General features: G+C 38.1%; 1 protein-coding gene across 6 annotated transcripts in view; it reads right to left on the bottom strand.

The window, feature by feature from the left end:
* The window catches only part of EPS15L1 (epidermal growth factor receptor pathway substrate 15 like 1), a 46,794-nt gene that overhangs the window by 17,608 nt on the left and 5,859 nt on the right, over nucleotides 1–23,327 (bottom strand). For 3 of the 6 annotated variants that reach the window (XM_041460763.1, XM_041460762.1, XM_041460766.1), the window contains exons 5-23: nucleotides 22,580–22,675; nucleotides 21,876–21,938; nucleotides 20,931–21,056; nucleotides 19,379–19,438; nucleotides 18,811–19,047; nucleotides 18,104–18,261; nucleotides 17,513–17,669; nucleotides 16,730–16,792; nucleotides 15,128–15,213; nucleotides 14,701–14,773; nucleotides 14,009–14,170; nucleotides 12,999–13,196; nucleotides 12,579–12,743; nucleotides 10,554–10,680; nucleotides 10,386–10,436; nucleotides 9,876–10,012; nucleotides 8,791–8,851; nucleotides 8,349–8,431; nucleotides 6,749–6,881 (exon numbers count right to left, since the gene is read on the bottom strand). In XM_041460763.1, the coding sequence (XP_041316697.1) occupies nucleotides 6,749–6,881; nucleotides 8,349–8,431; nucleotides 8,791–8,851; nucleotides 9,876–10,012; nucleotides 10,386–10,436; nucleotides 10,554–10,680; nucleotides 12,579–12,743; nucleotides 12,999–13,196; nucleotides 14,009–14,170; nucleotides 14,701–14,773; nucleotides 15,128–15,213; nucleotides 16,730–16,792; nucleotides 17,513–17,669; nucleotides 18,104–18,261; nucleotides 18,811–19,047; nucleotides 19,379–19,438; nucleotides 20,931–21,056; nucleotides 21,876–21,938; nucleotides 22,580–22,675 (2,236 nt within the window). Of the gene's footprint in view, nucleotides 1–6,748; nucleotides 6,882–8,348; nucleotides 8,432–8,790; nucleotides 8,852–9,875; nucleotides 10,013–10,385; nucleotides 10,437–10,553; nucleotides 10,681–12,578; nucleotides 12,744–12,998; nucleotides 13,197–14,008; nucleotides 14,171–14,700; nucleotides 14,774–15,127; nucleotides 15,214–16,729; nucleotides 16,793–17,512; nucleotides 17,670–18,103; nucleotides 18,262–18,810; nucleotides 19,048–19,378; nucleotides 19,439–20,930; nucleotides 21,057–21,875; nucleotides 21,939–22,579; nucleotides 22,676–23,327 lie in introns of those variants that run through there. The other 3 variants (XM_041460764.1, XM_041460765.1, XM_041460767.1) reach the window with 3 other exon arrangements.

Raw genomic sequence — 23,327 nt, 5'->3', positions numbered from 1 at the left:
TTTACACAAGTGAAAAACTATTTTAAAAACAAAAATTCTTAAAATAATTGTGTTTATTAAATAATCATTGCAAGAAAGCAGCACGCTGCTTTCAATTCACAAATTGAAAAGTGTATTTTCTTCCTGTGTTTTTAGGACTTTTATTCTTCCATAGTTAAAAAGATGAAAACCACTATAAACAAGCATTAAAAATTTAGGAAAGGTTGAAGGTTTCACACTGCTCTGTGGTGAAGGTTCTTCCACTAATATCACAGAACCTCAGAATGGTTTGAACAGGAAGGATCTTAAAGGTAAGAATGCTGCCAGCACAAGTCATGGAAACACTGAGGGTACCAGTTTGGAGGCTTCAGGGTGACTTTTGCATGAGAAGCCATTTTGAACCTACTGCCAGTTCTAGGGTTCTCCATGCATCCTGAAATTTGGGTACTTCATCCATCACTCCTGGAATCACGATTAAGGCAGAATCACATTCATCCAAACTTCTTGATGGCAAAAAATGTTGTCTCTGAGCTTCTCCAGCAACCATGTGCACCTGAACCATCATTAGTTGAGCAGGGCCAGTAACACTTGTTTGGAGGATGCCAACTAGCACCTGGTGACACTGACTATATCCTGTCATTTCAGCACCATGCAGGAATACGGAGTGGTGGGTATGGGGCGTGGGTCACTGAATGCACCAGGAGCCTTAAAGGCACTAAATTATCTCTCTGACACTTGGGTGTGTGTTACCTCTCCCATCCCTAAGGAGGCCTACGGGAATACTTGGCGCTAAAAACCAAGACAATGCAAGGTATCACTGGGACCTGATTGTATCCTACAACCTGGTGTGCCTTGTCCCCTTGGAATCCAGGTCACACACACTCCTGTTGTGGGGCTAACTTGATGGGGAAGGAACTCTCTGTAACAGGAGGGGTCAAGTGTTGCTCATCCTCCCTGGATAGAGTGGCTTTCTTCAGGAACTCAAGGGCCTGACAAGGAGTCCAGAGCATAGAGAGTAATGTGTCAGATGCTTGTCAGTAGTGGTTAATCTCACTGGTTAACAGCGCTGCTATAACCGCAATGTGGAATGCATGGGGCTGCACTGAAAGGAAGTGGTAAGGGTGGGGCATAAGCAACAGGTCCCACGATCAAAGCACTAGAGCATTTTACTTATAACCCAATCACTGACACCCACACAGTAACTTCCTGTACTTTAAAAAAAAAAAAAAAAAAAAAAAAGAAAAAGAAAAAAAAAATCTGTTTCTCTCTTTCTGTAATCAACAACTTTTACCTAGAAACTAGTTAGCGGCGAACTCTGACTGATTTCAATCTGCAGCTCACAGCAGAAAACATAATTTTTAATCTGTGAGAACCTACGAGAGCCATTTTTTAACTGACAAGTTTCAGTCTACCAGTTCTTTCATATTTTTTTATCCTTAATTACACCAAAGTCCCGTAAAGCTTGAGAACCTGCATAAGAAATATAAAGCAACCAGAAGTCCGATAGTGCTGAACACCACAGGCAGTCCTCTGCCAGCAAATAAAATGTACTTATAAATCTACAAAACTCAGCAATGTTTTAGGGGAGTTTGAGAAAATAACGTGCAGTGGAATGCAGATTCCTGTCACAGGGCACCTTCATTTAAGAATGCTGAGATACTTTACTGTTATTTGCTTTCTGTTTATCACAGCTCATTACACAAAGCAGTGGCATTTCTTCAGTGCATTTTGAGCATTACTCAAGATATAACATCAATAAATTTACAAAATGCTCCACTCCAGTAGCACCTGCTGAACATCAAATTACTCCAGCCAAGTCCTAGGGGAGCTCTATGAAACCTAATGTCCATTAGGACCTTCAAGGAGATTAACACCTTACTGAAGAACATGCACACATTCTCTTGGGATTTTCATTTGAAGAGTCTTGTCAGAAGAGCTAAAGAACTTTTTCTTGGCTGATCTTCCTCAACCTAAAGAGAATCTTAAACCAGGTATGGGACAGAGATAGTTCCAAGTCTTTTCATGAAACAGTAAGCTGGAGCTTTGAGGTACACTAGTATCAAGGTTTGCTCCTTCTGGAACACCTCCTTGCTATTCTCTACTGGGATTCACTGAATATTAACCTTCCTCCACTTCTCTTTAAAGATTCTGCACTCAACCTCCAAACAGTTCTACTGAATAAATACTCAATAGAGTATTTTACCATAAAAACAAACATGAGATTTCTCTTGGACCAAGCAAAGATCAGATGAGGACTCTGAAACATCTAAAAGATCTTGACAGACTGGTCAACAATAGAGTAAGAAAGAAAATTATTTATGATGAGCAAAACTAGCATAAAGCTGAGATTCTACTCAAGATACAAATCTAATTAAATAATCTCGTGATTGTCATACCCTCTCTTAATCTCAGTATTCAAGAAAGGAAAGATATGGATCTCAAGGGTGCCTAACCCATGCCACACAATAAGGGTTTCCCTATCCCTGCCTGATAGTACCAGCCAGAGAGAGTTGTGAACTGATCTGCTAATACACTCAGATCACAGCTGTTCCTCAATGTTCCAGCTGTGAAAAAAACCCCAAATATCAACTAAAACCAAACACACCAAGCAAAACAACAACCAACCCATTTTCACTTTACAAGCAGAACAGGTCAGGATGTGTAGGACCAGACCTGATGACCTACAGCAATCCTGCTACTGACAACCCCTGCAGCAGCAGAGAAGTTTCTCTACACGCTGTGCAAAGACTGTGTCCAGAACCTGGATATGAGAGCAGCTCTCCTGAACCACAAACTCCTTTTAGAGGTCTTTCCAGGTACATCTGAAGGCCTTTTGCTCTGACTATCACTGTATGGTAAACACAGGTTGTGTCCAAAAGGCTCCGTTTCAGGACCTGTGCTCTACAACTTCCTCAAGAAGGACTTGGATGTGGGACTGGAAGGCAGACTTAAGTAAGTGTGGTGGTGACACGCAGTTGGGAGGAGCTGTTGACTCCTTTGAAGGCAGAGATGTGCTGCACGGAGATCTTGACAAAGGAAAGGGCTGGGCAATCACCAATTTAACATGTCAGGTGCCAGATCCTGCCCCTGTGCCAGGGCAGTCCTGGATGCAGGGACAGACTGGGGAATGAGAGGGTGTGGACCAGTCATGTGGAAAGGGACCTGGGAGTCCTTGGCTGGTGGCAAGTTGGATCTGAGTCACCAGTGTGCCCCAGCAGGCCAAAGTGTCACCATGTTCTGGAGGGCACCGGGTCTGGCATCACCAGCCCGACAAGGGATGGGATTGTCCTGCTCTGCTCTGCACTGTGGTGGCCACACCTCGAGTGCTGGGGGCACTTTGGGCACCACGAGATCAGAAGGATCCAAAGCTGTTGCAGAGTGCCCAAAGGAGGGGCACGGAGCTGGGGAAGGCTCTGAGGAGCAGCTGAGGGCACTTGGCTCGTTCAGCTGGAGCACAGGAGACTGAGGGGAGGCTCCTCGGGGGCTGCAGCTCCTGCCCAGGGGAGGCAGAGGGGCAGGGGCTGAGCTCTGCTCTGGGACAGGGACAGGAGGCCAGGAAGGGCTGGAGCTGTGCCAGGGCTTGGCATGGAGCTCGGGGAAAGCACCCTGAGGGTGCTGAGCACTGCCCAGGCTCCACAGGGCAGGGGTCACAGCCCAAGGGCTGTCAGAGCTCAAGAAGTGCTTGGACAACGCTTCCAGCTTTTCAGAGGGTGAGACTGTTGGGGTATCCTGCGCAGGACCAGCAGTTTCGCTCCATGATCCTTTTGGGTCCCTTTCAACTCAGGACATGCCATGATTTTAAGTGGTTCCCTGATCCTGTACTCAGCTGCAAGGGTTTGCTCTGTTTGCTCTTTGTTTTCATGAAGGAAAACAAAGAGCAAACAGATGAGACTTGATGCCAAACACCTCATTCATCTGGACAAAACAGAGACCCATGGGCAAGGTGAGAACTGTGGCACACTTTGGTCCAGGACACTGTGCAATCCCTCAGTGGGACATCACACAATGCTTGCATGTCACATGCAAAAGCTGCACAGAAAGAAAGCACCAAATCAGGGCTAATCAAGAACAATCCCTGGTGGATCCTTTTGAGTTTCCACTATCAAAAGCCTGGGAAATCAGCTTCCAATGCCCTGCAAAAGTATTTATTATTTTCTACTTGAGTGCAGAGGTTTGAGGACAAGTAAAGTTTCCTTTTAGAGCTTTTGCACCTGCCTACCAAAATGCAACCAAACCACAAAAGTGCTTTTCAATATAAACCCCCCCCCCCAACAGAAAGAACGGTTTTACTAAAAAGAGTATGAGCATGGAACAGAAAGGCAAATTACAAATTGTCTGGTAATAATTAGCATTTATTCATTCTTCAGCAAGATCTTTATCACTTACTTGTTTTTTAATTAAAGAGACCAATAAGAAAGGCAAGAAACAACGGAAGCTTCTTGTCTGTTGTTTGTTTGCTGAGCCCCTTCTAACACACATTTTATGCCTGTATCTCTTGCTACAATCACATTATATTACCATATAATTTCTCATGCTTTAAGTCACTGAAGATTGCCTTAGTTGTGGAAGGAAGGGAGGAGTAGAACTGCATAAACACACGAGGCACATTTGCTTTAAAAAAAACCCTGTTGTTTCCTCCTTAGCCTATTTTGTCATAACAACATTTGCTTTTGGTAGAGCGCGGAACCTCACAAATATTCTATCATCACCCTAGAAGGGGGGAAGAGGCACACTTAAACCAACCAATTTTTAACCAACTGATTAAAGGCTGAGTGCACATGCCTAAATTAGAAACATATTTGTACAGCTGAATATTCCCCAAATTCCTCAATATGTACAAAAGAGGGAATGAGGACACAGAAACCCAAAAACCCTCATGTAGGTGAGTTAGTACTCACCTTTCCTGCTACTATTACACTGTGTTTGTTAAGATTAATCATGTTTTTAACAAGAAATAGAAACCACATATAAGAGATTACATGGGTATATCTAGTATTTATTGGAATTGTCCAACTTTATAGAGGCCCTATTAACTCTAAAATATTTTACGTAGATATTTTTTTGAAAGATGGCCACCTGCATTCTTTCCTTGAAAACCAAATAAAGAAAAATAACATCATTCACAATGTGAAATAAGATTCCCTTCAGTGTTTCTATTTCTCCTTTTATTCATGTCTCTCCTAGTGATTGATATTTGTCAACATGCATATTATGTGGGGTTTTTTTTTTTTTAATTACTGAAAACTCATTAGTAGAGTAGCACAAAATAGTAGAAAATACACGAAGCAAGCATAGAACAAACTGCTTCAAAGGCTTTTCCACAATCCTAGAGTATTTCCTGACAACTTTGCATCCATACTCACCTACAAAAATCCTCTCATTTGTTGCTTTCAGGGTTTTAGGGTGCACCATCATCTCTTAAGCAATAAAATCACAGCAACAGGAACAAACTAATATTGCTGCAATGGTCTGCTTGTAAGTCTACTGTGTGAAATTGTATCTTTCATATCTTGGATCAATTTATGGGATAGGTAATGACATTAAGGATACCTTGGTAATAAGCAAGCACTTTTCACATTATCCAAGGAGTTTGTTCTAGAATAACTGGTTTGCAAAACCAGCCAGATCAACAATACCTGTCACAAACAGGCTGCCTGCTCTGCTCCAAAATGCACCAGCAGAAAGGCAGAGAATCCACACACTGCAGGAGACATTAATCATGGATCTGTTCTTTTTGTACTATGCTTCCTAATACTGTCTGTGGATATATAAATACATGATGATCAATGTGTTTAGTACAAAATTCTGTGCCTATCCATAAGCAGCATCTAGCTTCTATTATTTTTTTGAGTCAACTGAAAGTTCCCTCTTGATATCAACTGAACTCTGCCATTGTTGTTAAAAGGAGACTTGAAACTACATGGCTTCAGTTCTTTAAACAGTTTCACTGGTAGCTGAGTATCTTGAAAACAGCTACAAGGAGAACAGAAATTGAAGCTCCACTAAGAGAGACCTTATCTTCAATTAATGAGATATATAAATCTCCCAGATTTCCATAAATAATGGACTTGAAGCAGGAACAAAATCATATATATTCAGAAAGTGTTTTCTGTTTAATTCACACAGTAATGTGCAAATGCAAGAATGATCCTACCTGGACAGACAGATCAGGATAGGTCTAACTGTGCACCCTGATCTTGTTAGTACCTAGTGGCAGATGCCTCAGGAAGAACATCAAAACAATATAAAGATGCAGCCACAGTCATACTGCCTTGCTACTCAGCTACAAAGGAGCTGGAGCCAGTATTTTGGCTCTTGGTACACCCTGTTGTCTCTGTTTCTTCTGAGAATTATCTAGAGGTTTTTTTAAGACTATTTAAACTTTTTTGCATTCACCATATTCTCTGGCAAACATAGAAATAAATCCTGAATTTAGATTACCATACAAAAACAAACCTATTTACTTTAAAGATGCCATTTACTAATCTTATATGTTGCCTACTTAGAAAATACAGGGTTTTTCCTCCTGTTTTTTTTTCCTGCCACATGTGATTTTATAGATCTGTAATAGCACTCTCTCACCATCTGTTTTCCAATTTGAAGAGTTTCAGTCTGGTTTACTGATAATTTTGTCAATTTACCAATAATAACTTCACATCTTCCTCCATGGTTGAAATATAAGACATAGTAGACTGTCAGCTTGCTCTTATATCCAGCAATACACTGTAAATTGAAAGAAGCAGCTTTTAAAAGAAGAAAACCTCCTTACCACTGGGTGGCTTGGGTCGTGGAGGGACATTTTTCTTGGGTGGTAATGCTGGTGTGTCTGATTTGCTTTTGAAAGGGTCATCTGTGAATCCTGCCCCTCCAAAAGAGGAGGCAAAGGGGTCTGAAGCTACTGACTACATGAGGAAAAGAAAAGAAAAGGGATGTAAGCACACTGGAGAATACCTGTGGTTCAATGAAGCTACAGGTTAAGTCAAGTAAAAGCATTAACTTCAAAACCTGAGGGCAGATGTACAGAATTGTCTGTGGCATAGGAGGCTAAAGCCCAATGACAGAGGTGCTAACATTCCATAAACATTCAAAGACCTTATGCTCTTAATCATTTAAGTATTTCTAGAACTTTTAGTCCTAGCAAAAAAGTTGATGAGGAAATAAAAGGAAGTAAAACTTTGCTTTTTACTATTTGGCAATGAACAGTCATACCACAGCCTGACCTTCACTCTAATAAAAAGAACCATGACAGAACCTGGAAAAACAAAGCAGAAGGGATAACTTTATTCCAAACTTTTCTGAAGTTACACATAGGTATTCGACTTTTTAGTCAAAACCTTAGGGAATATCCAAAAGCATGTGTTCAAATCTTCCTATATTCAGACAGCTTTTCTAAAGGACTCTCCTACTGATTAAGAAGCACACAAGTATTGTGCCATGTAGGGAAATTTATCATTGTGAAATGAAGAAAGAGGAATTTTGTGAAAAAGGTTAAAACTGCAGTCAAACCTTTGCTAAAATTTCTACCTCAAGCCAGCCATGTCTATTGGTAAAGGCTGTTGCCATCTAGTGGAGAGCTAAAACCCCTAAAACCCTCCCCAAAACAGTAAAAGTTAGGGGAGGGAAAAAAAACCACCAAGAAATGCAATTAAAGTGAAATGATAACCTGTTTTATTTTTAACATTTACTCCACAGTGTTCAAGTGTTACTGTAGAACTAACGTAAGGAGTTGGGCACTGAGTTAACTAAATTCCAAACTCCACCTCAGGAAAGCAGACCAAGACCTTTCCAATTATCCATTTTTTTTCTGAACCTTTTTCTTCATCTGCTATTTAAAATGAGCAGAAATTGCACACTTAAAACATGGGAGAGAATGACTGATTGTTAAGAGCCGAGTAAGGTTAGGTTACATTTATTTAGTAGCATAGTAATTTGTTAAAAGTTGGCCTCAATCTTAGAGGCCTTATCCAACCTTAAGGATTTTATGATAAGCTTAGAAACAAGTCAGGATACTTACTATGAAGTAACCAAGAAGGAAATTCCAGGACTTAGACGAAGGCTGGACACTGAAATATATTAATATCTGCAACAACTACCTCTTCTTACAAGTTAAAACTAGAAGTTAACTTATTTTCCTGATCTGGTAATTGAAAATATTTGTGAAAAATTTATTTATCCCTACTGAATCTACCAGTCTTAGTAATACTTTGCCATATCTGACATGGTTGGAAAATTCTAGCTGGTGAGGCTGACTGGAAAAAAAATCAACAAAACCAGACTGTCAGCTAAAAAGTTACAATCATATTACACTCTTTCAGGAAGTGTCTGTACATACATTTTAAAAGGACAGTTGCTTTCCTTTTAACTTTTACCTTTGACATCTGACTGAAGTCTGCAAATCCTTCACTGCCACTGAAAGCACCACTTCCAAATGGATCCAGTGTTCCAAATGGATCTGGAACAGATGTGCAGAAAAAAAAGTTATTTTGAATAATACTTAAGAATTACAAGGAATGCTTGGTGGTGCCAATAAAGCACAAAACTAGGCAGGTGATTAAAACACACCTGCATTTTGACCTGCCATGAGATGTTCAAAGAGAATTCCAGAAAACAATAGGTTTTCTACCAGTTGTTTGGAGGGAAAATATGAGAAGAAAACAGTGACATATATAGTGCTACAAAGACAGTCTTCATGAACTGTAACAAGACCATGACGCTTTTTGCCAATGGTTCACAAGACTCTTTATTCTCAACTCTTATATTTGATTCTTCTTTCATAAAAAGATACCTCATTATAAAATGTTTACTTCTTACCTGGACCTTTTGAAGAGATACTGGAAGACGTAAAAGGATCAGTGCTTTCAAAAGGGTCAGGCTAAATAAGAACAGATATACATAATTATTTTTCTGCTGGACTGTGCACTTACCATTTCATGCCTATCAAAATCTCTTGCTTTAAGACAAACAGTTTCCAGTTTCAGACCACTCTATTCAGTGGACAGAGTAGGATAAAATCAACGGATTACATGAAATTTACATTATTAGTGCATTTGGTTATTGATAGCCAAGCGCACTAATAGGTACCTACAAGTGAGAAGCGCATCCCACTGAAATATATGTAACATTAGTTACTAGGGCAAAATATGAAAATACACCCAGAATTGTTTTGTCTTCAAGCAACAGACAGAATATTTGGGTCATGCACTTATATTATTAATAAATCAGAGAGTCTGTATACTGCTTCTTTATAAACATATGGTTTTTACAGCTGCTCTTCAGTTTGACAAGTCAGCTTTTAAGTACAATCCTATACTGCATGACAAACTAACTTCCCACAGTCTGAAATTGGTCTTGGGTAGCAACACTCAATGAATTGCATAAGAATGAGGAAAATATTAATAAAAAAACCCCCAAAAAATTCATACTCCCTCCAAACAAGCACACACATGGACATCAGGACAGCTTAGAACTGCAACTATGGCTATAACAAGTGTGTTCTGTGCAGTCCCTCCACTGTGCTGGCTCCAGAGTCTGCTGAGGGCTCAGGCATCCTTTAGCCAGAGCAGCTCCTCCCTCTCATTCACTATGTGACTGCAGAAATCTATGGGACAGAGGGAATGGTGGGAATGAGTGGGTGCTGCTGCTTTGAAATTCCCAACAGAGAGGAAAAATATCCACCTAAAATTACCTTCATGGTGAATGTACCTCATTATCATGGAACCAGAGAGAACACTGCTGACTGCCTAAACAATCCATAGCTACATTTTAAGAATACAATTAATGATATTTCATCGGTTAGGAAAAAAGTATTTTGTGTTATTTCACTCCTTTTAGCTTTCAGACAATAAGCCTGTCAATAGTAAAGAAATCTATTAAGTGTAGATTTAAAAATTACTGACCTTTGAGGGCAAAGTGGGGGTTTTTGTGAATGGATCTGAGGTAAATGGGTCACTCTTCACCTGTTTCTTGAAGAAATCCTCAGGGGCAGAACTACGAAATGGGTCACTTTCCTTAAATGGATCTCCTCCAAAGGGATCTAGAAGGAGCATGAAAAAGTAAATACAATGTAGCACTACTATGTCTATAAAGAACATCCTATATTTGACCTCACACTCACTGATACAATTTTTCTTACACAAACACAATGTTTTGATAAATCTGACAGACTTCCAGAGATCTCTCTACAGAGGGTATTTACTTATATGAAGCATTCAGACTTAATAAAGAGTTACACACTTCTCATTAAAAATATTGATTCTGAATGCACACCAGTTGGGTTTCTATGTTCCCACATGCAAACCAAAAATCTGAAGCCAAGGAAACCTGTACACTTCCTCTGTGTTTGTAAATCTTTGTGTTTGGCTACAAATTGTTCATACATCTCTCCTGTAATTAAAAAGGGCTATTACCTGCTGGAGCAGGTGGCTGTTCTGCAAAAGGATCATGCTGGAATGGGTCACCTATGCAGAAGACAAAAACAATTTGTTTTATGTACTATTTAGCAAGATAAGTTTGTGAAAATATAATTTACTCAACAACTGATCTTCAAGGTCCTAGGATAAGCACTTGTCACTTACTGCCTTTGAAGGGGTCTGCTCCCTTAAATGGATCAGACTTGAAAGGATCTTCTGACTGGAATGGGTCTGCATGCAATTCTTGTGTATTATTGGTAAACATCAAGGCTTTATTCTTGAACGGATCATCCTAAAAATTAAGAGGAGAAACATCACAGCAGCTTGTCATGATAAAAATAAAAATGCCCAGTTACCCATTAAGCAGAAATTGCATGCTGTCTTGGATCTTGTTTAACAGTCTTTAAAATTACTTCCTAAAGAACTTACTGAATATGTGACTTCTAAGTAGAAGTTATTACACGGCAGAAGGAAATGTGTACCCCAAGGCTACACAGAACAACAAAAGATAACAGTATAAATAGCAATTAAATGTCAAACTGTTGTCCATACTAATATATTCATCTCTCAAATACTTAAATAACAAAAGCAAACCAACCCCAAGCATCACGCTATCAAAAAATTCTTCTCTGCCATTATAGCTCAGCTTCAAGTAAGACACTTACTTAAAAATAAAGGATACAAAAATAATCTGTGGACTGCAAATACAACAAATTACTACAGAGTAGACAGATACTAGATTGCTTCTTAACTCATCTTTGAGCTTAAAGCTCCAAATACTGATTTCCCATGATAAAGCACTTCATGCAGGAAGAGTCACCCCAACATTTTGATGACAAGAGCTTTCTCAGCAGAGGCCAAACCTACATTTGTCAAGTGCAGAAAATACCCTGCATGAACAAGCAGCAAACTGAAGTTATGGACCCTCTTCATGACATTTCATTTGAATGATACCCCAGGCTTGGGTCTGGTTTGGAGGTCTCTGATGAAACCCCCAGTGCAGACAGCACCTGCACAGCAGAATTCCAGGGACAATGAGAGCCATCCCAGCATAAGGAAGATCCAGAAACAGCTACCCACTTACACTGCCCCCAACACCAGAAAGAGACAGGATTTCTTTCATCCCTTTACAAGATGCAAATGAAAACATCCTAATACTTCTCAGAACAGCGGGAGGGAGGTGGGGAGAGAAGGAAAAGGAAGGAAGAATTGAGAAACAGGAAAGTGGCACAATGGTTTAAAAAAATTGCTATGAACATAGACTGGTGTTTTCTGCCAGTAAGTGGCTCCTAGGTTTTGCAAGAAAACATCTGGAAGTTTTCACTGGAAATTAAATATACTTATGCAAGCCATGCAAGCACAGAAACTAAGCACTGAAGTGTTTTAAGACCTTTAGTACATGTTTCTCAATGTTCTTTTTTATCTACACTGTTCTTCTTTTGAGCAGTTTGATTTTACAGAGCAAGTGTAAAGTACTGCATAAAGGCAGCAATGCCTGGTAAATATTTAATAACACATTATATATTCAATTTCATACTAAACCCATAGCAAATACTGTGCTTACAACAGTAAACATGTTTCCATAATGAGGAAGGGCCACAAGCAGAATCAAGTAAATATGCAAGTTTTATCTTGTCATATTTAAGACAAGAAACAGGCTTAAAAAACAAAAGAAAATTCTTGTTTTAGAGGAATATTTAATACCCAAATCAACATTAGATACCCAAAAGAAATTGACTCGAAAAATGTTTAAGAACTTGAAAGATTTTATGATTTGGGAAAAAATGCTGATTAAATAAAAACGCAATAAATGAGAAAGATGATGCTGAAATTATTTAAGCAAAAGAACCATCCTTTCGGAAAGGGAACATGGGATATGGAATAAATATGACTCAATGTAAAGCAGAAATTTGTAGAGCTTCCTTTGGAAATAAGAAGGAAATACATGATAAAGGAAAATTTTCAGCAAAAGAAGGTTTCACCCTGGTAAACTGGAGAAGAAAAAATGCAAGAAAAAATGAAACACTAAACTGGAAATAAAGCCCCACCTCTGCCCTGAGAGTGAACATGTGACAGGTTACAAATCCACAAGACCATGTGCCAAATACCAGCTAAACAATACTTCAGATAAGGTGCAAGTGAGAAGATTAATTAGTGTAAAATATATTAAATAACAGTGGTTTCTTTTACCAAAGCTCCATAATTGCTTCTTTCTGTCTGCCCAAGGCCTTCACTCATGTCTGCTAAGTTTGTCAGACTCCCACCATGAATCCCATTGAGAGCTTCGTTGTATTCTTCAATGTTCTTATTCATTTCCTGATGGCTCTCTTGCAGCTGAGAGAGTTTACTTCTTGCCTGAGAAGGAAAAATGCTTTAGCATGTTACACGCTCAAGAACACCATCATTCTTACGGTCTCCTTAAACACTAGTGCCTGACAGTTGCATTTTATCCCCAACAGAACTGAATGCTTCCTGACTCAAACCAGGAATTTCCCTACTAAACACCCATCAAAAAGGCTTATTTCATGAACCAGGACTTCTTCCTCCTCTGAAAAATAATTTTTCAACTCATTTCAAGAAGCAGAAAATTGTATAAAGTACAGTGAATACCTGGTTTATTTCTTCCTGGGTTGATTTTAAAGATTTGATTATTGTTTCAAGCTGCACTTTCCCAGCCTGGATACTCTGCTCTAGCTGAGTCTCTTCTTGCTGGAGGCGATTCAGCTCTGTTTTTGCTCTGTTAAGGTCATCTTCCTGTAATTTTAAATCTGATTCCTGAGACTGAATCTGTATTTTTAGTGATGAAATCTGAAACAACACAGTAGAAAAGTCAGAGTGAAATTTGGAATAAATGGGACTTATTAAATGGTGAATTTACAATAAGTAATAGAAAGTGGTACAGCAACCTATCAACTACTAAGGAAAATCTTTAGAACTTAATATGAAGAAATGCATGCTGCTTCTGCTGTTACACAAAATCCTTGATAAAAGCACATTCAATAAAACCTAGAAATACTATTTTAAATCAGAGAAATACCGCACTACTTATAAAGGTAATCAAAAGCTGTTTCCTAGGTGTTCACCTTCAGAACTTGGTCCCATTCAAACATTTATCAAGTAGTTTGATGTTGATTTTAAGAGTTAAAACTACAGAGTTGCTTATAACCTTCCTTATACACTTTCTTCTGTGACTTCCTTATACAGGAAGTTTCTGCCTTAAGGTAACATCCTATTTCCATTGGCAATTGAATCCACTCCATTGAAAACTCAATCCTGATGACATTCAGAGTGATCAAAACCAGCACCACTGCCATGGTCTGTCTCATGGGTTAGGACTACTGATTTTCAACTGCCCTATTAGGCTGAATAAATGTTTAAATTATTGTCAGAACAATAATTCCTGTAGAAAGGGACCCCTGGAGATCATCGGGTTCAACCTTTCTTTTATGACCTTTATGGAAGGTATTAAGGACAGCAAAATCCTTTCTTGGACCTCTGTATTTGTGTAAAAATTGCTATTTATGGTAAAAAGAAAGTAAGTTTGTTTATTAAATAAATAGAATTTCCCTCAACAGAAGACATTTTACTCTTGAGCTGGTCCAAAATTAACATCCACTTACCACCTGTGTTTCTTCCTGGCATTTCTGCCTTACATCATTCAGCATATCTTTCAGTTTGGCTTTCTGCTGGTCCATCTCATCCAGGCGGTCTTGGGCATCTTGTTTTTGAGCTTCCAGCTCTTGCAAGTTACACGTTTCCCTATCTAAATCATTTTGCAGCTCCTGAAGAAAATTCAACAACTTGTAACTCATATTTAGCTGTTGTCTTAAGGAAGCATCAGCCACAGACAAAGAACTTAGCAAAATTCAGAATATTTTCTATATCATATAGGCTACACCCTACGTTGGCCTATTTTGTTTCTGCAGGAACTTGTGTAAGACATCAGGAAATAAATCACTGCTCACAAGAAGGAAAAGGGACTGTGACACAGAGCACATTGCATTGAGTTATCCTAATTACCAAAACCAATCTCTCCAAACACTGATTTCCTAAATTACATGTTAGTTAAACACTAACAAAAAAGACATTCCAACTGTTCACATATACTATGCTTATATTAGCCAGCATCAGATGAAAACACTTCTGATGGAGAACAGTAAAATTAATATTTTTCTGCCAGTTAGAGGAATCCCAAGAAAGACAGAATGACAGAAAGAATGATAGAACGACAGAAAGAATGACAGAACAACAGAAAAAATGCTACATATTACTTAGACTAACATGAAAACTACTGATGATAAACAGTTTTTACCTGAACTTCATTGGTTTTCTGTCTGATTGATTCTTCCTTTTCCCTAATATCCTGCTCCAGAGAATATTTTTCTCTGTCAGATAAACAAGAACATGTATTTGTGATTAGTTAAATAACACAACACACATGGAAAAATCAATTAAATATTATTCTGGGAACACCATGCAGACAAAAATGCCAGCCTGTATTCTCATGTATTCTTTAAAGAAGAAAAGGTGCACAGGTATCAATTATTCTTTGCAAAATGCTATCTGTGCCCATCATTAATCTTCTGAAGTCACCTGTAGGGTACCACTAAGAAATTCATCACCAATTACAGCAACAAATAATGACAAAAAGACTAAGAGAAAATAAACTGACACATCAGTACTACAGACTTACTTAGTTATTCTACACCAAGACATTGTTAACAGTCCACAACTATTACCTCTGCAGCTGTGCAATTTCTTGACTAATATCATCCAGCTCCTTCACCCCTGTAAATTCTCCTGATCCAACAGAACTTGCACTATCCTGTTAAGAATGAAACAATCTATTAAAATATCAAGTAGTAACAGAAGCTCTTCCTTCAACAAAGGCTGAGGACAGAGGTGGGATACAAAATCCTCATTATTTGCATTTGCAAAATTCCATACGAGACATCAAATTATTCTGTAACAAGCAAGGAACATGCCACACAATTCTACCCATGAGACAGGAGAATTCTTAATATGCCTGTTTAACAGACAGGACAGTTGAACACACAGCAGTGAAAGAACAGGCACAATGCCAACAAGGAAATTGCAGAATTGGTAGAATTAAAATTCAGAACCTAAAACTCAGTTCTGCTATAGTCAATAATAAAATTTACAGAAGACTTAACAAAATCAGATTGTAATTCCAGTTTTCTACAGCCCTGTCACAAATGAATGGCAATTTCTGCAATTATACCCCATTTCCTGTAGGTTGTTTCTACACTCATTCAAGCATAGATCAGGGAAGCTACACAGGGCATCCCCTGCCTTCTAGGTAAGTTAAGAATGGATGTAAGCATTAGGTACAAAACTGGTTGTTATTGTTACTATAAAAAGGATTGCTTTTTGAAAAAAAGCCCACCACAACTGAGCAAAAGCTGCAGCACTGAACTCACTGCTAGTCTGACAAGCCAGGAGACCTACAATTTTTATATAGCATTTCAAACAGAAGAATGCAGAGTTTGCCTGCTTCACTCACTTTGAGACTGCTGTGATAACCACAGAAAGCTTGGCTTTATTAAACATTAAAAAACAAACAAGAACCCAATCAACAAGCCAAGATCAGCAGAGTAAGATGTGACATTTTTGTGGAAACAATAGGTGAATATACAGTTGAAATAATTTAATTAAGTCCTCACTTTTAGGGGATCATTTTTCTGGTAATATGCCATTAAATAATCACAAATAACAACAACAATACAGACAAATTCTTCAAGGTAGCAAATCAAAAATCACTTATATGCTGTCAGGCCAGATACAGATTTGCTGGGAGACTTGTACTGAATGCTGGACAGGATCACAGCCACGTGTCACCCAACACAACCATGAAATAAATTAAAATGAGCTGCTGCACTGGTTAGGATAAGAGTCACTTAACTAAGCTCACAGCAGCATACAGTTTATTTTATCTTATGCTCAGCTAAACACATACTACATGGAAAAAAAAATCAATTAACTGAAAATAGCAGGAAGCTTAAAGTTCTCACACCGAGATGTATTTACTGCTCACAACTGCAGATAACTAGTCCAGGAGTAATTTCAACAGCACTGAGCTGCCTGTCCCAGGAACCTCCTGCCAGATCAATACATCTCCAGTTGCTGAAGGAAGGAACATCACCAGGCTGGCAGCCAGTGCTGGGCACTTCACATTGCTGTGACATTATCACCACACCAAGAGCAAGGGGCACAGAACTCAAGAGCAAAGGCAGGCAAAGGTGTAGAAATAAAAACTTTTTTGAAGTTACAAACAGCATACATTAGAAACGTGCATTCCTTCAGACACTGCAGTTACTCACCCGCCGCATTTCTGTTAGTGCTGAGATCTCAGTTCCTACAGGGGTCAAGTAACCTGATAGAGTCTATAGGAAAAGGATATAGGAAAAACCATAGGAGGACTGTAGCAACAGCAATAATTAAAATATATTTTAGCGTTCCAAAGGTTTCTGGTTAGGGAAAGCAAATAAAAGTAAAGAAAAACACAGTATAATTTATAGAAAAGGTGAATGTAGTAACATGACAGAAGTATTTCTTCAATTCAGTTTCAGAATTCGAGAAAAGGAACAAAGCAGGGTCAGCAAAGGATCAGATCTCCAGTAAAGTGGTATTAGCACTGATGGATACAGGACTGTGGACCGCTACAAAGGATGAATCCCTCAAACCAGGAAGTCATCACTCCTCATTTAGCCATTAAAAAAATTTATGTTTCCATGGGAGGAATATGGTGCTGATCAGAGTCAAGGACATGATGCTCAACCAGCTTTTAATATTTGCTGTTACAAATTCCCTGACTCAATCTTCTGTATGACAAAGGATTATTCTTTATGCTAGACTTTTTCCAGCATTATTACTCCTCGGTTTATGGAATATTTTACTGCATTTTTCTTTACTTACTGTCTTGGTTGTTAAAAAGTTAGCTATATTTTCAAATGTTAAAAGAATTTTGTAAGAGGAGATAAGAAAAAATATTGGCAATTCTTTATCATAATATTAAAAAAAAACCCACATAAAATTCATACTCAAAGCCCATTACTTTTAAAGCACATAAGTTCAGTGTAATCTACAACAAATTGCTGACTTACCTGGATGGGTGTGTTTCTGTCTGAGGGAGGGATCATATCTGGAGTTAACACTTGTGGAGGATCAATCCCTTTGCTGACCTTCTGCTGAATGAGATACATGGCGAGTGCAAACTGGTCTTTGCTGAGCTTTCCCATCTGTCTCGTGTCTGCCAAAGACCTGATAAAAAACAGATCATACAAACAAGAAAATCTTATTTCTGCTCTACTAAAAAGCCTGAAATACACGTATTATATACACGAAATTTCTTTTTGTTTCTTCCTCATCAGAGCTTACTTATTCTAGTCAGATTTCCATAAACAGTGCAGTATTTTATTACACATATTTAATTGAACAGAGTAGTGTTAATCTGAGAAAATATTTAGAGCACTAGAACTTCAAAAGACAATCACAATTCACAGACTGACCTATTGCCCCCACTCCCAGAAAAGCAAAGGGAGTATTTATTTCTCCCTTAATTTTCCATATAATCCACATATTGCAGTATGTGGACAAGTAAAAGAAGTTGGGGTTTTTTAATGTTAGGATCACATTCTGAATCTGAGTTCCCAGATCAGCAAGTTATAAAAATGCAGCTAGTACGGAATTCTTACCATATATGTGCTAGGAGATTCTGAGATAGACCTGAATGCATAAAAATGTCCTTTACTTCTTGGCCACTCACAAACCCATCCATGTCTGTGTCTGTTTTTAAGAAAATTTCATCGTATCGCACTTTTTCAGACACTGGTACCACCCAATTAACAGCTGGCTGCAAAACAAAGGTTGGCATTTCAAAAGAACAGAAATAGTCTTTATGAATACACTAAGTATATATGACATTATCCAGAGCTGGATGTGCTGAACATCTTGCATACTCCAGTCTGACTGGTAAATAAGTATTTTCACTGCGTGTTTTAACTTCACACTTTTTATCTGAATAAAAACACTGATAAACAGCTATTCATCAGTTGAAAAGCATTAATTCTTTGGAAATACAAACCCAATTAGGCATAAAAAGTCATGCTAATAGCAGGAGATATAGAAGCAGGTTAATGATTTCTTTGGTATTAAAGCAGATACACAAACAAAACCTTTCTGTGGTTCCACTTTCTACATAAAGTGAAAACTCCCCCTAAGATTTGCTACCTTGTGGTCACTGCTTAAAATTCACCCAATGTTTTTCCAGTCTTACCATTCTCATTTCACCCTTTCCACCCAAATCACCCAAACACATAAGGCAGAAATCAAAAAATGTATTTATTTTTCCTACAGCTTACAAATACAAAGATCTACAAAAATAAGAAAGAAAGACATGTACCTGTGCTGGTTTGACGCTGTGCTTGGGAGACAAGCTCCCTATGCTGTTCAGACTGGTGACACTGCCATGGGAAGGGGTGGAACGGAGGCTGTCTTTTGGGGGAGGACTTGCAGGGAGAACAGGAACTGCACCAGGAAAGACCGATGTCTTCTTTCTTTTAGAAGGTGGTATGAGAGAGGGGGGCAATTGTGAAGGAACTGACTCTTTCTCAAGAGCTCTATAAACCAAATGCATTGCCTGAAAGGCAAAAAGGTCAGATAACATTCACAATTATTAGAAAAAGCAGAAGATCTTCCTGTGTCAGTCATTTACATACTAGTAAAACAAAGACAGTAAGACTAGAAATGTAAACTAGAGCAATTAATTTTGAATGTAATTCCAACAAGTTTAATCTTGACACAGGCAAGAGTCAGCAGATGGACTTGAGGAGGTCATTAAATAGCTCCATGTGAACAATTTAGATTAGAACAGTTGACGGTAACACAGAAAGCTGCAAAGCTCTTGAGAAAGAAATGAGCTATTTGCTCTGACAGACTAGACTGTGATTTGAGAATTTAAAGCAACCTACCACAGCAAATTCATCCTTGTCCAGGTGCCCATCTTTATCAATATCACTGAGATCCCAGACCTATAGCAATTAAGATTAAAAAATTATTTGCAGACCAAGTTACACTTTATGTATTCATTGTATCAACATGCCCTCTAAAGACTCATCGTAGATTTCGGTGAAGATCATATTAGTTATACTACCTATCTAAAAATTCTCTGATGAAACAGATTGGATTAGAGTTTTCTGGCCACATGAATAAACACTGGCTCTAACAAATTCTGGCTACAACTCAGGCAGGTTTTTCATCTTTCTGTGATGCAATTACAGAGTCATCAAGCTGAGTAAAAGCATTCAGAGGTGGCTTTCAGAACTGCCCAGAGGGTGTGGGCTAGCAGATCATTCAAATTCCTCACAAGAAAGTTCAACGGAAAATTTGATACATCTCTAATTCCTATTCCATTCCTAGATGATTAGGGTTTTCTACTAAAAACTAAAACTATGTGCAGCTCCCTCTGGCCCCCTAAATTTCGTGTTGGAGAGAATTTAAGCATTTATCAACTTCAGTTCATTATTAGGTGAGGCACAGTCAATGAAACTTGCAGAAGATTTAGAGAGATACAAAACTTTGTGAACTCCAACACAGCACTGTTTAATCATCAATATGACCTGGGGACAGTGGAGTCCACAAAAAGCCAAGACTTGAGGCTCAATTGTGAGAACTCTTTTTTTTCACTGGACCCTTGATAAATTTAAGCTCCTTGATTAGTCCTTTGTCCATTTCCTCAGTGCCTTATCTTGTCCACAAACTTTTCTGGAAGAGGCAAAAGCCTCCTGAATTTCTTTTGTGACAATAACAAGATAAAATCCGAAGCCTTTCAAGACTTCACAATACTCAAGTACAGAATTGAAACAAATCATATTTATATTTTGTAGATAATACAGAGCAAGAGGCACTTTTTCCTGAAGAGATAAAAGTATGTACTGCAGATAGAACTCTGACACAGAATGTACTCAGAAATATCAATATGTAAAGCAATAAGGAACGTGTTTTAAATGGAGGCAGAAAAATACTTTAAGGTCTGTTTCCCTTGTAAATATACAATGGATGGATAAAACTCAGACCTTGGAAGTATTTATAAATACACATGAAAGAAAAACCAACTTGACAGTTTGCACTATGAATAAAGGAGGATGTTTTAAGGTATTCTCCTGTACAAACAGAGAACGGATTTAATGGTATATCTAATATTTCATATTTGTAAAAATGACAAAACAGCAGAATCTAATGTCCTAACAGCTCTTAGGATTCAGGAAAGCTTTTTCTTGTTTTTAAACAACCAAAATCAAATTTCCACTCTTAAATGAATAGAGCAACAATGAAGCCTATCTATTCTAGGGTTGAAATTACTACTCTTACTCTTATTTCTAAGTGGAAGACTTCAGAGTCTTAATGTTCCTGCTTTATAGCATGCCTCAGCCAAAACGTGATCTCTGTTGATAAATTACATTTTTAACATTGCAATTACAAGAAGCTAAATAGAGACAAGCTGAATCTAAACAACTTACTTACCCTTCCGAGGATATCAAGAGGTAGCTTTGAATTCATCAGTACTGGTTTTACTTTGTCTCCTGAAAGTAAACCGTTTACTGGCAAAAGGCTTTCAAAAATACCATCAAACTTTGCTTTTTCTTCCACCTAGTTGGTAAGAAATAGTCTGAATAAGTAAAAAAGTGTGTCTATGTGAGTAATGAAAATGAAATCTTGCAAGAAATTAAGACTGGCCAGTAATGTACTCATCTTAAATTTCCAAGCTTTCTTGCAAGTGCCCCTGTACTGTATTTAAATGTAAACCCATAGAGAAAGCTTTCAAATTAGGCTCCTAAATCTAAAGGTTATGACAGCTGGGAGATTTTACCATGCAGCAGACAAGGTGTGCTTCTGTTTTAAAGTAACTTTGATAAACTCTACAGAACCAAAACTTATTCCTCCCTCTTTAAAGAACATATAACTACAAGTTTTTAAATTAAATTTTTACCTTTGAAAATGTTTGGAGTTGAAAATTACCTAAATATAAATATCTTCACGTATGCATCAAAAGTTATTTTTTCCAAATTATATATATTGCTTGTATCATTGAATACTAATTAGAAACTAGGAACTCAAGCTTTAAATTAACAGTTCAGACTGGATGTGGTGAAACACTTCACTGCTCCCAGTGGGATTCCTTTATACAAACAAAGGGCCTAATTGTAGGATTCTGGAAGAAATCCAGGCAGATTAAAATTCATTTTCTTAAAAACATCCCATCAGTGGTTGTCAAAGGGTTGTTTAATGCTTATTGCATATCTAAAACTACACCTTGGTGCTCTCTATTGTGCACAGATTTGCACAGAAAGGGAGGACTTCTGAAATGGGAAATACATTTGATATAAAATTCTCCCACTGGGAAAATTACATACAAGAAAAATATTTACTTCTAAAAAATTGATGGAATGTGTTCCCTTTTACACTTACCCTAACAGCCCAGTGAGTCTCTGTTGCGGGTGGTGTGATCAGCAAAGGACTGCTACTGTCATGCTAAAAATGAGAAAATGTTTTATTTTTATATATATGCATTTATATATATAAATAGATAATATACATACTTCTGTCTCTAGTACTTATTAATTGCACTGAGTTTGAGATGGTTATGGACATGAAGCTTAACTACATTGAGGAAAATGACTGCATATGTACCTAAATAGAAGTCACACTCATTTTATAGCATTACAGCACTTGAGTAAGGTAGATGCATCCAGTAGATGCATTCAGTGTCCAAACACAGAACCAACACAAGCCAAAGAGGTTGTGCTGCAGCTAGTGCAGGGCAAAGCTGCAGCAATGCCTTCTACTACTCATTCCTGTTGAGCCAGCCCCAAAGTAATCTTTTTTGTTTCCTTTGTTTTCATGAATTCAGAGTTTAGCCACATCAGCTTCCTGACCAAGCTGACCAGACTTAAACTCGCTCTGGTTTTGCAGTCCATGAAGGGGCTGGTTTCTTGTCACTCAGCACGACAAGGCTGTGGCAGCCCTGGCTGCTGTGCCCTAAGGAACTGCTTGACAGCAGCCTGAAGCCCCAGAACCACGACATTTATGAAAAAACAAGATCATGCCAATGTTCCAACTGAAGCCTTAATTCTCATACAACACATACTTGCATTTAAGTGGATACTACTTACAAATTTAGGAGGTGGCACAGTCAAATTCAGACTGCTCAGGTTTACATCGTGGCCGTTCTGTGCACATGCTACAAGGCGCAACGCAACGTAGAAACCCTACAAACAATTGTGTTGTCTATTAAAAACCAGTTTCAATCATAAAAAATAACCCACTTACCATTTTTACTAACACTGTATATGTGCAATTCAGAAAACCCCACATGTACAGCCCCATAATGGCAACTACCCCTTTGCTTTTAAGGATGAGTCGGAAAAAATTTTACAGTGACAGGAAACAAAGAGGAGAAAACTGGAAGTTGGTTTTTATGAAGAACTCTCTCCTAATTAAAATACAACAATTTTTCTTAAAAATTAGTAATGTTTTGAAAGAGTTCATTTGTATCTACAAGTAACTTGCTATTTGGTATTCCAAGCCATTTTTAGTAAAAATGTTAGATTTTTTCATGCACAAAAGTCTTCTAAAATCAAATCATAGTTTTCATTTGTGACTCAATGACTGTGTACCTACACAGTACATACGCCAATTATTTACAAAACAAAAGAAATACAGAAAATTAGAACCAAACTTCTCCTGCAGCCTCACTGAGTAATACACTTGGATATGAGCAGTGCTGGGGAAAAAACTCATCTTGTAAACAAAAACTCAACCCTGAAAAAGATAATGATAACTAGTAGTGGTACCAGGGCTTGATCAAAACAAGGCTAATCTGGGAAAGGTAATACAGGAAGTCTACATGAACATTTCATT

Source organism: Pyrgilauda ruficollis, unplaced genomic scaffold (assembly GCF_017590135.1).
Source record: "Pyrgilauda ruficollis isolate IOZ18807 unplaced genomic scaffold, ASM1759013v1 scaffold148, whole genome shotgun sequence".
Taxonomy (NCBI): Eukaryota; Metazoa; Chordata; class Aves; order Passeriformes; family Passeridae; genus Pyrgilauda; species Pyrgilauda ruficollis.
This window is presented reverse-complemented; position numbering and strand designations above follow the sequence as displayed.